The 17,026-nt window shown below is 42.2% G+C and overlaps 1 protein-coding gene across 4 annotated transcripts in view; it reads left to right on the top strand.

The window, feature by feature from the left end:
- The window catches only part of USF3 (upstream transcription factor family member 3), a 104,240-nt gene that overhangs the window by 36,783 nt on the left and 50,431 nt on the right, over positions 1 to 17,026 (top strand). For 3 of the 4 annotated variants that reach the window (XM_070788169.1, XM_070788160.1, XM_070788164.1), the window contains 2 exons: positions 671 to 767; positions 3,453 to 16,045. In XM_070788169.1, the coding sequence (XP_070644270.1) occupies positions 671 to 767; positions 3,453 to 9,883 (6,528 nt within the window). In that variant the 3' untranslated portion in view covers positions 9,884 to 16,045. Of the gene's footprint in view, positions 1 to 670; positions 768 to 3,452; positions 16,046 to 17,026 lie in introns of those variants that run through there. The other variant, XM_070788172.1, reaches the window with a different exon arrangement.

Raw genomic sequence — 17,026 nt, 5'->3', positions numbered from 1 at the left:
GTCCATCAGCAGATGAATGGATAAGAAAGCCATGGTACATATACACAATGGAGTATTACTCAGCCATTAAAAAGAAAACATTTGAATCAGTTCTAATGAGGTGGATGAAACTGGAGCCTATTATACAGAGTGAAGTAAGCCAGAAGGAAAAACACCAATACAGTATAATAACGCATATATATGGAATTTAGAAAGATGGTAACAATAACCCTGTGTACGAGACAGCAAAAGAGACAGTGATGTATAGAACAGTCTTATGGACTCTATGGGAGAGGGAGAGGGTGGGAAGATTTAGGAGAATGGCATTGAAACATGTAAAATATCATGTATGAAACGAGATGCCAGTCCAGGTTCGATGCATGATACTGGATGCTTGGGGCTAGTGCACTGGGACGACCCAGAGGGATGGTATGGGGAGGGAGGAGGGAGGAGGGTTCAGGATGGGGAACGCATGTATACCTGTGGTGGATTCATTTTGATATTTGGCAAAACTGATACAATTATGTAAAGTTTAAAAATAAAATTAAAAAAAAAAGAATGTAAAAAAAAATAATAAATAAATTGTGCAAAGATACGTATCATACGTATCGGAAAAACCAAAGCTTTAACTTTCTTCTGGCAAGTTCTTAACCTCCAGCGAAACTTTTAAACGGTTGACTTTCTTTCACAGAGCAAGAATATGATCCTGGACCAAGCCTTTAAGTACATAACAGAATTGAAAAGGCAGAACGATGAACTCCTGCTTAACGGAGGAAACAATGAACAAGGTAAAGATTTGGGGATTCTTACTTTTCATTGTTTTTTCAGTGTTCAGGCCTTTGTGTCACAGTGCGACTTATGATACTGTATTAGGATACAGAAGTTTTTTTTGTCCCGAAACATTATTAAGACCATGTATTCAGTGGGTCTGTGAGAATAGTGTTGCAAATAAATTCAGCCTTTATTCAAGTTTATCTCTTCCCCTCTTCTTTGTAGGCATATCTCTTCCCCAGTTCTTACCTTGTAGGCACACACAATTTTTATTTTATACTCTTTTTGTACTTTCTGTTTGCTTAATTCATGAATAGTTCTGTTTCTCCTTTATTCTAAATGGATCTCCCAGCTAGGGAAAATCCCATAAGAGCATGTAAGGGGAGTCCTGCTCAGTGTAACTTAAAAACAGGTATATGCCTGTATCAACCCTCAACTATGAATTAACTCAAAGGCCAAAGCATTCAATTCATAATTGTGTGTACTGCATGCATTGTGTGACTTAGACTTCCTGGTCATTTAATAATATTAATTTTTAGAGGTGACTTTTTTAATGCTGTCAGATGAGTTCTGTTTTCCCACTTGCACTGAAGAGAAGGTTTCTTATGACAGCTGAAAAGAAATATACCCCAGGCAAATATAAAGCTCTGAGGGGTAGGGCAGTTTGAGCCATCTTTGATTTATGTCTCTGAGAATAGCAGAGAGAGAATCTCCTATGACAACTCAGTAGGTCACCTTGAAAGGAGAGAAACAAAGGCGGAATTTATTGAGGTGGAGATGATGCAAAGCAGTGATTATTGTAAGAAATGAGGAGGATACTGGAAAGCACATCTAGAAGGTCAGCGCTCCGAATTCTTGTTTACTTTTAAGTTAGATGACAGCTTACCCCACCCCCCTCAGCCAGCTGTCGTTTATGGTCCAGGTCCTGTTTTATGCTGCTGTCAGGCAATTAGATACATAATCAATGTTTGGTAACCAGTCAATGTTTGGCACCCACAAAAGGGATGATAAGGCTAGAGTGTTTCTAATGAGGGCTCCTCTGGTTTCATAGCCCAGTGTCTGAGGCCATCAAGTTACCTTAAGGAAAAGAGAAACTCAAGTGGCGTGGGATTCAAGAGGAGCTGAATAGCCAGACCAGGAGTTGGGGGGGCACCTGAGGCCCCTTAAGTCCGATTGTGTTGTCGTTTCTGTCATCATCCTTTCTGTGTGTGTGCCTCTGCTCTCCCTTCTTTTCTTGTCCCAAAAGCTTCCTCCACATGCTCACTGTCCATGACAGTCTCGCACAGTGACCACAGCAGTGGCCTTGGGGGTCAGGACCACCAGGGTGTGAGTCTTGGCTTCCTTTACTCAGCTCCAGGTCTCAGTCCCTCTACCTTAAAATGAGGATAATTGTAACATCTATCTGGTCAACTTTAAACAAAGTATTTGTTTATTCTGAACCTGTTTTTTTACATCTAAAAGAAGTGATGACAAAGGTAGTTCCCATCTCATGTTCGTTATGAGAATTAAAAGAGATAACACAGGTAAAGCACTTAGAGTAAAGCCCAGAACATAGTAAGTGCTTGATAAATGTTATCTGTTGTTGTTACTATTTTTATTATTAGTAAATGAGACAGTGAATGCAAAGTACCAGGCATATAGTAAGTGTCCAGTAAGTGAGAACAATCATCTTTATTATTTAGTCCATGATAATTGTCCTTTAATTTCTGATGTCTGTAGCACATTGGCATCCTTCTTCTGTGTCTCCTGTTTAAATACCTGAGAAAGCAATTTGATAGTCTCAGCTCCTCCTTGTTGGAACAGAACTTTTTATTTCAGGCTACCATGTAGGGTATTGGCCTTGAGGATCAGCTGCCTTTGGCGGAGGGAGTGGTGAATACCTACCACTATGACAAGGCAGGTGGAGCTATGTAGGGTCACTGAGCATAAGTACCAACAGCCAAGCCTAACCCTTAGTAGGATCCATGAGTGAGGCTGTCTCTTTTAAAATGATTTAGGGCATCACAGACATCTTGGTGCCTCAGTAGAGAACATGGCCCTACCGAGGAGAGTGCAAGTTTCACTACTGATGCCTTCTTATCGCCCTCCCACCTTACTTCTTACATGTTCTACTTGGTCTCTGCTGTTTCAAAGCCATTTATAAAAGAGACTGTCTGGAGTTCCCTGGTTGCCTAGTGGTTAGGATTCTGAACTTCCCTGCCATGACATGGGTTCAGTCCCTAATCGGGGTACTGAGATTCCACAAGCTGGGTGGCAGGTGTGGTCGGTTGGGGGAGGGGGAAAAGACTGTTACCACCATAAGTAATGTTTGTTATTTTAACATTGAAATGCTACTATATTGATATTCAGTGTTATTTTCCTAGCATGTTTCCATGATAGCAGTATGTTTTTCCTTGCTTCACCTTTTCAGGTGCCCTATTTTGAATTCGGTAATTTTGAGATTTCTACATTATGAGTAATTTTTGACCTTTGAGTTGTTGATCTTTAAAGATATGTACCTTTAAAAGGATTGAGTAGACGTTTGAGATACCATTCTAAAAAGAAGAAAGAACTTATATTGTAAAAGAGCTGAAGATTTCAGTTGAGGTATTTAGGCTGCTAAAATTAGAATTCAGTAGCTCAGTATACAGCTCTTTCTTAAATTAATGTAAATACTGACATTTAGAGGTAATTTAAAAAGTTTTTTCTTTTTGATATTATAGCTGAAGAAATTAAAAAGCTACGTAAACAACTGGAAGAAATTCAAAAAGAAAACGGCCGATATATTGAATTACTAAAAGCAAATGACATATGTTTATATGACGACCCCACAATCCACTGGAAAGGAAATCTTAAAAATTCAAAGGTCTCTGTTGTTATTCCCAGTGACCAGGTTCAAAAAAATATCATTGTTTATTCCAATGGGAGTCAGCCTGGTGGAAACAGCCAGGGAACAGCTGTTCAGGGGATAACCTTTAATGTTGGTCATAATTTACAAAAGCAAACTGCCAATGTGGTGCCAGTGCAGAGGACTTGCAATCTTGTGACTCCTGTGTCTATTTCTGGAGTTTACCCTTCTGAAAACAAGCCATGGCATCAGACCACGGTTTCTGCATTGGCTGCCAACCAGCCTGTTCCTCTTTGTCTTCCTGCTGCTCTTTCTGCTCAAAACATTCTTGAGCTCTCCACCTCCGAAAGTGAGTCTAGTGTGCTTGGTCCCACCAGCAGCTCACTGGTCGCTGTTCCTGTTGGGCCTGAACCACCCCAGCATTGTTCATCGCACACGTGTCTAAATGATCAAAATTCTTCAGAAAATAAGAAGGGGCAAGAAAGCCCCCAAGTATTGAAGAAAACGGTCCCTTGTGCCACAAGCATCTCCTCCAGCTGCTCAGCAACTGCCACTCAAGGACAGCCTGGAAGCGAGTCCTGCCGGAGCACACAGGATCACAGAAGTGATCTTCAAACCACCCTGGTTGTTTCCGTCACCACCGCAGTCTGCTCCCAGCCTCCCAGACCTGCCGGTGATTCTTGTGTGGCAAGCAGTAGCAAGGGTGCAGACTCCGCAAGTGTTACCATGGTGGTGGCCCCGTCTGTCCCTGGAGGAGGGATGATCACCATGCCTGTAAGCACCCTTTCTGCAAACCCTATGGACAGTGGTTGGACTCTTTCTTGTTCTTTGCCTTCTTCAGCTGTCAGTACTTCAGATTTGAAAAACATGAATAGCCTTACCCGAATTTCCTCAGCTGGAAACACACAGACAACGTGGACTACTTTGCAACTGGCGGGAAACACTATTCAGCCCTTAAGCCAGACACCGTCTTCTGCTGTGACCCCGGTATTAAATGAGTCTGGCACTAGCCCCACCACAGCCAACCACAGTAGATGTGTGGCTCCAGGCATCAGCTTGAATAATTCCTTTCCAGCAGAGGGGCAGCCAGTTGAGCAAGTAGTTGTAACCTTGCCTTCCTGTCCACCTTTACCTATGCAGCCACTGATCACCCAGCCACAAGTTAAGTCTCAGCCTCCAAAAAGTATCCTCCCATTGAATTCTGCCATGCAGGTGATTCAGATGGCTCAGCCAGTGGGGTCAGCTGTTAATGCAGCTCCTGCTAATCAGAACGTTATCATTCTTCAACCACCCAGCACCACCCCGTGCCCAACAGTGATGAGGGCAGAGGTTCCCAACCAAACGGTAGGTCAACAGATAGTCATCATCCAGGCAGCTAACCAGAATACTTTGCCACTTCTCTCTGCTCCACCTCCCGGTTCTGTTCGACTCCCTGTCAATGGAGCCAGTGCTATCATAGGGTCTAACAATTCAGTGCAAAATGTTTCCACCCCACAGACTTTTGGAGGAAAGCACCTTGTCCACATATTACCACGACCTACATCTTTATCAGCGTCGAATTCCACACAAACTTTTTCTGTTACTGTATCCAGCCAACAGCAGCCTCAAACCATTTCTTTAAATGGACAGCTCTTTGCTTTGCAGCCTGTGATGTCTTCATCAGGAACTACAAATCAAACCCCTATGCAAATTATTCAGCCCACCACCAGCGAAGATCCAAATACCAATGTTGCCCTGAATACCTTTGGCGCTTTGGCCAGCCTCAATCAAAGCATATCACAGATGGCTGGGCAAAGCTGTGTACAGTTGTCTGTTAGCCAGCCAGTCCATCCTCAAACTGCTGCAAATAGTCAAATCACCCCAGCTAACTGTGTTTCATTAACAACTGTAGCACCTCCCATGACAACAGATAATTCAGCCACACTACCCAGTACTTACAACCTAGTGACTACTCCCTCAGTGAACACTGTGGCTTGTGTGCCTAACACGAAGGCAAAAAGGTTGAATAAGAAGCCGGGTGTCAAGAAACACTTAGCCACTAACAAGTCAGCCTGCTCCCTGAATGCAGTCAGAGATGTGGGCAAGTCAGATGGCCCCAGCACTGAAGGTTCCGCAGAGCCATCATGTAATGATGGACTTCTGGAAAGCCTCCCTGGTGTGTTACCATCTGCCATTGTGTCCCAGACAAATAGTGTAAGTGTTTCTGGTTCACATTCTTTGAATGTTCTGAATTCTGAATCAGTGATGCCTGAGTCTGTACCCAAATCTAAGTCAGCCGAAGAGTCTAGCCCACCCTCCCAAGAATCTGTAACAAGTGAACAATTTACAATGGCCCCAGCAAAATCCAAAGATTTTCTCCCCATTTCACAACGAGAGACATCTCAGGATACGCCACCGAGTAGTTTGGCATTGCCAGATGCTGCCAAATCCTGCACGTCAGCCAACGTGTTGATTTCCTCTGCGGATGATGCCCCCGTTTTGGTCTCTCAGGTTTCTCACTTGTCATCTACCACGAGCACTACAAGTACTGACTGTGTTTCTGAAGTGGGAGTCATTGCTGACCCTTGCAGGGTTCAGCAAGCGTCATCAGATACAGTACCAACCACAGGTCTCTTAAAGGGGCAGGGTTTAACTGCACTGCTCTCTGGTCTTGCTAAAGAAAAAGACCCTCAGAAATCATCTCTTTCAGTCCAGGTGGACCATCCTGACTTTTCTTCAGAAAATTCTAAAATAGTTGATTCAAATGTTGAGTTGCATCCCAAACAGGAGCTATTACTGATGAGCAGTGATGATAGAGACCCAGGACAGCCTCATTCGTGCATCCCTGACCAGGAGGTTATTAATGGTTCTTTGCTCACCAGTAGGCAGGCTGACTCTCCCATGTCGACCAGCTCTGGCAGTAGTCGTAGTTTCTCAGTTGCATCTATGCTTCCTGAAACAGCCAGAGAGGACGTCACCAGCAATGCAGCGACTAATACGTGTGACAGCTGCACCTTTGTGGAGCAAACTGATATAGTTGCTCTTGCAGCACGAGCTATTTTTGACCAGGAGAACCTTGAGAAGGGAAGAGCTGGTACTCAGGTACCAGCTGATATACGGGAAGTTCCTTCAAAGCCTTCTGAAGCATCCTCTTTAGAGGGAGACCAGCCTTTCAAAACACAGATATCTAAAGAGAATGGTCCAGGACAGGCAGAAGCAACACCAAATGAATTTAATTCTCAGGATTCAATTGAAGCCACTGTGGATAGGCCCCTTGAAAAACCAAGTTGTTCTGTAGGAATGAAAACATCAAATGCCTCTTTACAGGTTTCGACTTCCCAGCCACCAAGCATCACCAGTTTAAGTGTGAATAATCTTATTCACCAGAGTACCCTCAGCCATCCTCTGGTCAGCTGCACTGGTTTATCCCAAACTTCAGAGCAAACAGCTGTTCCTACAACAGTGAATCTGACAGTTTCATCTGGTTCCTATGGCAGTCAGCCTCCTGGACCATCCCTGATGACTGAATACTCCCAAGAACACCTAAATACTATGGCTGGTACTGTACCAAACACACCAATTCAAGAGCCGCTCTTAAAGCCAAGTCACGAAAGCCGTAAAGACTCTACTAAACGTGCTGTCCAGGATGACCTTTTACTGTCTTCAGCTAAACGTCAGAAGCATTGTCAGCCAGCCGCCCTCCGGCTTGAAGGTCTGTCCCTGATGAGCCGAACTCCAGACAGCATTTCCGATCAAACTCAAATGATGGTTGGTCAGATTCCTCCCAACTCTTCAAACTCAGTTGTGCCTATTAGCAACCCAGCACACGGGGACGGCCTTACTCGATTATTTCCGCCTAGTAACAACTTTGTGGTCCCCGCATTGAGGCAGACCGAGGTTCAGTGTGGTTCGCAGGCTTCCATTGCTGAACAGCAGCCAGCCCAGGCCGGCCAACATCTGCAGGCCCTGCAGCAACATGTTCCAGCTCAAGGGGTACCTCACCTGCATAGTAACCACGTCTACTTAAAGCAGCAGCAGCAAGCAGGGCAGTTGAGAGAGAGGCATCACTTGTATCAGCTGCAGCGTCACGTACCTCACGCAGAGAGTTCTGTCCACTCTCAGCCCCACAGCGTCCACCAACAGAGAACCCTGCAACAGGAAGTTCAGATGCAAAAAAAGAGGAATCTTGTTCAGGGCACTCAGGCCTCTCAGCTGTCTTTACAACCCAAGCATCATGGAACTGACCAATCCCGACCTAAGAGCGGTCAGCCGCACCCGCACCATCAGCAGATGCAGCAACAGATGCAGCAACATTTTGGAAGCTCCCAGGCAGAGAAGAGTTGTGAAAACCCTTCCACCAGCCGGAACCACCAGAACCACCTCAGTCAAGATATTCTGCACCAGCAGGAGGTGGGAAGCCGGCAGCAAGCTCCGGGGGTTTCTTCTGAACACGTATCTGGGCATAATCCAATGCAGAGGCTGTTGACATCAAGAGGCATAGAGCAGCAAATGGCATCCCAATCGAGTATTGTGACGAGACCTTCAGACATGACCTGTGCTCCACACAGGCCGGAGAGAAACAGAGTTTCAAGTTACTCTGCTGAGGCACTCATTGGAAAAACATCTTCTAATTCAGAGCAGAGAATGGGTATATCGATTCAGGGTTCCAGAGTTTCAGATCAGCTTGAAATGAGAAGCTACCTTGATGTTCCCAGAAACAAGAGTTTAGCCATTCATAATATGCAGGGTCGTGTGGACCATACTGCCTCAGATATCCGCCTTTCTGACTGTCAGACATTTAAACCAAGTGGAGCCAGTCAGCAGCCCCAGAATAATTTTGAAGTACAGTCTTCAAGAAATAATGAAATAGGTAACCCTGTATCATCTTTGAGGAGTATGCAGCCCCAAGCTTTTCGTATTAGTCAAAACCCTGGTCCACCACCAGTCGACCGCCAAAAGCGATTACCTTATCCACCAGTTCAGAGCATCCCAACAGGAAATGCTATCCCAACAAGGGACAATGAAAATACATGTCACCAAAGTTTCATGCAGAGTTTACTTGCCCCTCACCTGGGCGATCAGGTCATTGGAAGTCAGAGATCCCTCTCAGAACATCAGAGGAATACACAGTGTGGTCCCTCCTCTGCAATTGAATATAACTGTCCCCCCAGCCATGAAAGTGTCCATATTAGAAGGGACAGTGAGAGTCAGAGTAGGGAGAGCTGTGACATGTCCCTGGGCGCAATTAACACCCGGAACAGCACCTTGAATATTCCGTTTTCAAGTTCTTCGTCTTCAGGAGATATTCAGGGTCGAAACACGAGTCCCAATGTTTCTGTACAGAAATCCAATCCCATGAGGATTACTGACAGTCATGGGACCAAGGGCCACATGAACCCTCCAGTCACAACCAACATGCATGGGGTTGCAAGGCCAGCTTTGCCGCATCCGTCTGCGTCTCACGGAAATGCTGACCAAGGGCCTCCTGTACGTCAAACCAGTTCTTCAGTTCCCCAGCGATCAAGGCATCCGTTGCCAGACAGCGGCGGTTCCAAAATTCGTCCACCTGAAAGGACTCGCTCCGGAAACCCAAGACATAGCAATGTCTTTGATCCAAGTCTTCCTCACCTTCCTCTGTCTACTGGCGGCAGTATGATTCTTGGACGCCAACAACCTGCTGCAGAAAAGAGAGGAAGTATTGTTCGTTTCATGCCAGATAGCCCACAAGTACCTAATGATAACTCAGTGCCTGACCAGCACACGCTATCACAAAATTTTGGTTTTCCTTTTATCCCCGAGGGTGGCATGAACCCGCCAATAAACGCTAATGCTTCTTTCATTCCACAGGTTACTCAGCCTAGTGCCACTCGAACCCCAGCCCTCATCCCTGTGGATCCCCAAAATACTCTCCCCTCCTTCTATCCCCCATACTCTCCTGCTCATCCCACACTGTCCAATGATATTTCAATCCCCTATTTTCCTAATCAAATGTTCTCAAATCCCAGCACAGAGAAGGTAAACAGTGGAAGTTTGAATAACCGATTTGGATCAATTCTGTCTCCTCCCCGACCTGTTGGCTTTGCTCAACCGAGTTTTCCTCTTCTCCCCGACATGCCTCCAATGCACATGACCAACTCTCACTTATCCAATTTTAATATGACATCTTTGTTTCCAGAAATAGCTACAGCTCTTCCTGATGGCTCAGCGATGTCCCCTTTGCTTACGATAGCAAACTCCTCTGCCTCAGACTCTTCCAAACAGTCCTCCAACAGACCTGCCCACAACATAAGCCATATCTTAGGTCATGATTGCAGTTCAGCTGTTTAAATACCGATTGACTAAACATAAGTGTAACGAGTGAGATTACACATGTATTTGTATGTGTGTTCACACATACATGCACAGGAAGAGAGAGAGTGTGTGAGTGTATCTCCTTGTGTTTGTTTAATCAGTTGCCAGTTATCTTCTGAATGTAGGGAAGCCATGTCAGAGATGAGGCACATACTAGGTTGTCAAAAAAAATTTATCTTTCATTTTTAACTGCACGGTGTGCGCTTTAAATTGCCCAAGCAGACTGACATTTTCAGGCTTGATTTATAATCTGACATTCTCTAGATACTAATCGACTGGAAGGTGGGAGAAGTCATCCTGGTGTCATCACCTAGATTTTAAATTTGATTGTTGACAATTTGTAAAATAGATGATTGAGATAGTGGAGTTGCTCTCCAACAATACAGACATTTCAGTAGAACACAGTGGCTTGTAACCAAATGCTGGCCAAGTGTATTCTGGAACAGTCTCTTACCCATGGCAGGTGTTGAATTAATGTAGAATGAATGTCCGTGATTCAAGTCAAGCAGTTAGCAAATAGGTGAGTTATTGAATCAAGCTTTATTCCCAAGGTTTGGTTTAGGTAGAAGCTTCTTCCTTAATTATAACAATTCATAAATTATCTGAATTCCATGTCTTGTTTTCCAAATTAGGGAACCGTCAGTTCAGTTTAGTTGCTCAGTTACATACGACTCTTTGCGACCCCATGAACTGCAGCACGCCAGGCCTCCCTGTCCATCACCAACTCCCGGAGTTTACTCAAGCTCATGTCCATTGAGTCAGTGATGCCATCCAACCATCTCATCCTCTTTTGTCCCCTTCTCCTCCTGCCCTCAATCTTTCCCAGCATCAGGGTCTTTTCAAATGAATCAGCTCTTTGCATCAGGTGGCCAAAGTATTGGAGTTTCAGCTTCAACATCAGTCCTTCCAATGAATATTCAGGACTGATTTCCTTCAGGATGGACTGGTTGGATCTCCTTGCAGTCCAAGGGACTCTCAAGAGTCTTCTCCAACACCACAGTTCAAAAGCGTCAATTCTTCTGCGCTCAGCTTTCTTTATAGTCCAGCTCTCACATCCATACATGACTACTGGAAGAACCATAGCCTTGACTAGATGGACCTTTGTTGAGAAAGTAATGTCTCTGCTTTTCAATATGCTGTCTAGATGGGTCATAACTTTCCTTCCAAGATGTAAGCTGCTTTTAATGCATGGCTGCAGTCACCATCTCCGGTGATTTTATCCTTTAATGTGCCAAGGTCCTGTAAAGCAAAGGTCTTCCTTAAACAAGTAGCCTTAAAAGTGGAAAGCTAAACAGCAGAGTACGTAGATGTTTTCCATTTTGTCCTTGCATTTTGCATCAGGCCATAAGGATGATAGCCAGTTGTATTGTGAGGTTTTGCATGTGTTCAGTTAAGGATTGTTTCACTCATTGAGTTTTGTTGTAGAATTCTCTCTTTGTTCTATTTGATCTTGAAATAGGTTCTTTGGTATTTGTTTAATCATTAGGGACTGATCACTTAATAGTGTGTTTGGAATCAACAGTTATTTGAGCCTTACTTTTCAAATATTTCTGAACAGAGTCTTAAGCTCTGTCAGTATTTTCACTTACTGGTATTTATATTCAAGATATGGCATTGTATATTGCATTATTACCCTTCATTGTAGACTTACAATGAGAGGATGAATTTGTTCATTGCTTTTCCTGATGGTAGATGTGAAATGGTGCTTCAAAAAATTGTCTTTTTATAAGTTCACGTGTGTGAGTGTGTGTGTACTTCGACATAGATTTTAAGGTATAAACTAGCTCTTTCAAAATAGGCCTGCGATCTGAAAATAGGAAATTGACACCTGAGACCTGCTGAAGAGTAGAACTTGATATAGAGTTGTTTTTAAAGCCCCACTGAAGTTAAGAATGAATTTTGAATTTTAAAGATATATATTCAAAATTCATGTATTGCATTTTGAAAACTTTATTAAAAGTTAAGAAAACAGTTGATGTGTACTCATATTTCAAGCCCATTGCTTGTTGTTATATTCTGCCAAAAATGGAATGGAGTGGGAGATATAAACTGTTCTGTCTGCTCTGTTAACAAAGTTAACCCACAGACCAGTGTTTTGGTTTTATTCTCATTTGGGGAAAAAAAAAAAAGCCTCCTAATGCTTGGTTGGAGAAGGAAATGGCAACCCACTCCAGTATTCTTGCCTGGGAAATCCCATGGACAGAGGGCCCTGGCGGGCTACAGTCCATGGGATCACAAGAGTCAGACAGGCCTGAGCGACTGAACACACACAGAAGGCTTGGTTAGAGCAGCTAACTCTAGTGAATACCTCTACTACAGCAAAAGGGTCTCAGCAAAAGGGTCATCTGTGCCTCTTTCGCTGTTCTTACCAAACTCCCCTGCTGCTGGCGGAGGCCGCCTCCTCGGCGCAAAAAATATACTGAAAGAAAATGTCTGTATTTTCTTCCTTCAGAATGGTCATGGGGAGAAATAGGAGAGCTTCATGAAAAAGTTACTTAAGAAAACAGGTAAACAGTTAAAACGTTTAATTGAGAAAAAATATGACATTTATAACTTATTTTAACTGAATTTTAAGCTTTAACATTCAAGTTTTTCCTTGTACTTGAAAGGTCTAATCTGCCAGTTTCAAGAACTGTTCTTAGAGTGTTCAGCTATTCATCCTCTCTCTCTCTTTCCTACCTTCTCTTCCTCTCTTTTCCCTCTGTGCACGCACGTGCACTCACACATACGCGCACACGCAGTGGCTGTTGAGTTCTGCAAAACTGGGGACTGTTAGGTAAAATCAGAACTAAGGTAACAGGCCAAGGAGAAGCTGAATTTGAACAGTCAGTGGAAAGGCCTCAAGCCTGGTACTTGCAAGTATTTCTCTGTTGTCTCAATTGTATTTTTCTGCTCAGCTCTCTTCAGAGATAATATTTACATTCCTCAGAACTTTCATTCCAAGCGTACAACACTTTGATTCCAAATGAGTCTCTATCCCTAAGTAAGGCTTATTTGACCCTCTGAGGAAAAATGTGACCATCTGCAAATAATTTGGCCCCTGCTTCCATATAGCTTTAATTGTCTTACAGACAGATGCATACGTATGTGTTTATATACAAACTCAATTCTGAAAATGTTCAGAGCACAGTAATCTTACTTGATTTATAAGCATGATTATATGAGGTTTAAGCAGTATTAAGTATTTGATAATTAGAGCTACATGAATTGGGCAAGGAAATTTATCATTTAATATATAACAATATGGATTTTTTTTTTTTGGCAAACATGGCAGAGAACATAGTTTTGGTTATAGTAAATTTAATGTTATTCGTGGCTTGCTAATATATGTCTACAGAATGTAAAATCATTTCTACAGATAAATTTGTAATCTAGAAATACACAAACATGTATGAAGCATAAGTGAATCATTGATTAAATAATTTCTCTCATAGTGTTATTGATCACCTGGAATCAATTTCAGGAAGATGTTGATTCCTCTAAACATTTAATACAGCAACTTCTGATAGGGTAAAAAATTTCATATTTCTTATCATGCAAAAATTTCTAATGTGTCAATCATGGATAAAAGATGTCATTTCTCTTTTTGGTACATAAAAGTTGTTTTGGGATATTTTATACTATTCCAGGAAGTTTGTTTTTGTTTTTATGTTAAGACCTTTGGGGTGTTCCAGCAATGGTACCCTTTTTCTAAGTAGAGAGTGTGCATTCCAGAGGGATCATGCAGTAAAGAGTGCGCATTCCAGAGTGATCATGCTTTATAAAACTTAATGTGTCAGAACTGTAGAAAGAGAAGAATGAGGAGGGAATCTTCAGGGTGAACTGCAATGAGGATTTGACTCATTTTAAAATTAGCCTTCTTAATATACAAATTATTTAAATATTTTAAAGATAATTCATTTGCCCTGCTCTTGCCTTCTAACATTAGCCATTTCATGGAGAGGCTGATATTTACACTCCAAAAAAGTGTGGAAATACATTTTAATGGGAGTGATGTTTTTAGAACTTGAGAAAAGATTATGACTCTTCTTAGCTGTATCCTTCCTTTGATGCAAAGTACCTAGGCTCTTATTTTCTTCTGTCTGCTCCATGTCAAGTGGCAGGGAACCCACTCATTCCTTAGCAGAATGATTACTCCTCTGCCTTGAAACATTTATTGGGCCCAGCGTCATTGGATCAGTGCATAATAGCGACTCATACTCCCAAATCAATGATTCCCAAAGACCTAGCTTTGGAAATCACTGTATTCTATTAAGGGGCAAAGAGAATTCCTCAAAACAAAAGTAATTCAAGATTAACTGAAAATATTTAACGTGCCATATAGTTTTGTTCCTTGTTTTGGAGAGCTTGTTTTTTTCCCCCATGGAGGAGTAAAGAAAGGGCAAAGGTGGTACCAAAATCAGATGGCTTTGGGTTGATATCCTTAGGAACCTGGCAGTCATTGTTCTAATTCTGCTCTCTCCAAATCTGCATTTGTTGATCACCTATGGCTGTGTACTTCCAGAGGGCAGTAATAGTAAGTGATGGTTTTTGATACACTTATGCAAATTAAAGGCCAGAAATTAGTTCTTCTCATAACTTTTTGGCTGAATGAAACCATTTATCCTTCCCCTGTGAGTTCAACAGGAAAGGGTCCTTTATTACTTAATCATATTCTCCCTGTATTCTACACTTCTGTGTGAGCCTAAGAGTGTTTCTACTAGAGTCTGTGGGGGTCATCAAGTTCAGATTGAGGTGTTCTGGGAAGAAGTGTTGAGGACCTTCTTAGACACAGAACTTCCAGTTGTGCCCACATGCCTCTCCCCGGAAACTGCACTTTACCTGCAACTGTGCCTCTGGTCCTAGGACCAGCCATTGGAACATACCGCTCACCCACTCCTCTGTTCCGGCAAAGGACCAGCCTGGTACACGCTGTGTAATCAAACACCTAGATGACAAATACAGCTGATGTTTCTCACTGTTGCCTTATCATTCTCTGAGCCATCTTTAATGCTGATCTTAGAAAAATTTACTAGTTAGATGCAAGACTCCTTTTAAACTCAGAGCTGGTATGTGGTGGCCATTCAATATTCTTATTTCTAGATTTGCACAAACCTTGTCAACTGTAGTCTTTTTCTGGTGCACGCATGTGTTCAGATGCTTCATAAACATGAACCTACCTGGGTTGAACATATTGGGGATAATGTTGAAAGTGGTGTTATTTTGGATGACTACATAATCTGTCACTAGGAATTTCATGAGGCATAGGAGATAAGTCTTCATTTGTAATTTGACATTTAAAAAAATAATTCTTTTTTTCCCCCTCAGTTGTTACGTACAGGTATACACCATACTATGTCATAGGAACTTAAAGTTTACTCCATGTCAATCCCCTCTTCACTTTTCTAGATCTCTATTCCCCCACCCCCTAAGTCTTAAAACCATTTTTTATCTGTGAGGTCACTGAGGCACTGGACTTGACTATATTGGTAACTTTTAGGGGGAATTGAACTGTTGATCTTCCAAAAGAAAGGGACCAGACAGTGTTGCTTAAAATGCTGCAGTTGTGTTACTGTGAAGAAAAGATCTGCTTCCACTTTCAACAGGAGATATATATATATATATACACACACACACACACACACACACACATACACATATATATTCATTTCAGTAAAAGTGGGTGGAGAAATCTGAGCACATAGTTACCTTCACACATTATTTATAGATACACTGGGTGAGAAGCTTACTGTAGGGCAGTCACCAGAAAAAACCTAACTGTAGTGCTTTCAGTATATGTAATATTTGTATCTATTCCCATGCCAGCACTGTCTGCTGTGCACTGTGTCCTATTACTGTAAATCACCTGGTTTATAATTCTAATGGGAACTAATTTGTTTTGTAATGAATTCAGAGCAGATATGTATAATATGGCCAGGATTGTCCTACAGTTGTAAATAAGAATAGGTCCTGTTTATTTTGACATCTTTTTACAAATGCATTGTATTAGGGTGTGAATATTCTGAACCATGCTCTTGTTTAAAGTTTTGAAATTTTTATTGGTAAATGTAACATTTTAATGGTTGTAATAATTATTTGTATAGATATGAATATAGTATTTTATTTAAGAAAATAAACTTTGCATTTTTGCATTGTGAATTCTGTCTTTTCTGATCATTGCATGTACCACTTCAAACTTGGTATTAAAATGATTTGCCTTGCATGCTGAAGTTTTGTATTTGAGTAATCTTGAAATTTTGCCAAAATTTATGAAAATGATATCATGGCACACTGCCCATGAGGATTATATTTCTGATCAAAGAATCAACCTCAAATCATAATTATGATCAGTGCTGTACTTTTGCAGTAAACTGTACACCTCTATACTCATGAAAAATAGGATTAGAATTTCAGGTCTGGAGAGAACTGAGAGATGATTCAGTTGAAATTCTCCTCCTTGTATATTTATAGTGTTGGAAACAAGCACAAAATCACTTTGGGACAAGAATTAGGCCTTTCATTACAACTACCCATATCAACTTGTCACATCTCATAAGCATGAAGTTTGAGGGGAAAAAACATCACTGAGGAACTTGCACAGTATAAAACTGTGTACAGTTTAAATGCCTATAAATCAAACAATTTGTTCTTCGGGGATAGCCTACAGATGTGGTAAAAGTTATAAATTCAAGAAATGATAAACCTAAAGTTCAGGTGATGAATCCTTCCTAGGAAAGGAGGGAGGAGGAGAGTATTGAGAGTGGTACTTGTAAAGCATTGGTAGGGTTTATTGGATTGGAGAGCAGATACCCAGGTGTTCATCTCACACCTGACATGTTTGTCTTAGGAGTGAATAAAACATAGCCTAATACTAAAACAGGTAAAATAAGGACCTTCAATTCAATTCAGTCCCTCAGTAGTGTCCGACTCTTTGCGACCCCATGAATTGCAGCACGCCAGGCCTCCCTGTCCATCATCAACTCCCGGAGTTCACTGAGACTCACGTCCATCGAGTCAGTGATGCCATCCAGCCATCTCATCCTCTGTCATCCCCTTCTCCTCCTGCCCCCAATCCCTCCCAGCATCAGAGTCTTTTCCAATGAGTCAATTCTTTGCATGAGGTGGCCAAAGTACTGGAGT

This window comes from Bos indicus, chromosome 1, assembly GCF_029378745.1.
Source record: "Bos indicus isolate NIAB-ARS_2022 breed Sahiwal x Tharparkar chromosome 1, NIAB-ARS_B.indTharparkar_mat_pri_1.0, whole genome shotgun sequence".
NCBI lineage: Eukaryota > Metazoa > Chordata > Mammalia > Artiodactyla > Bovidae > Bos > Bos indicus.
The sequence above is the reverse complement of the archived record's forward strand: the minus strand, read 5'-3'. Positions and strand labels throughout refer to the sequence as shown.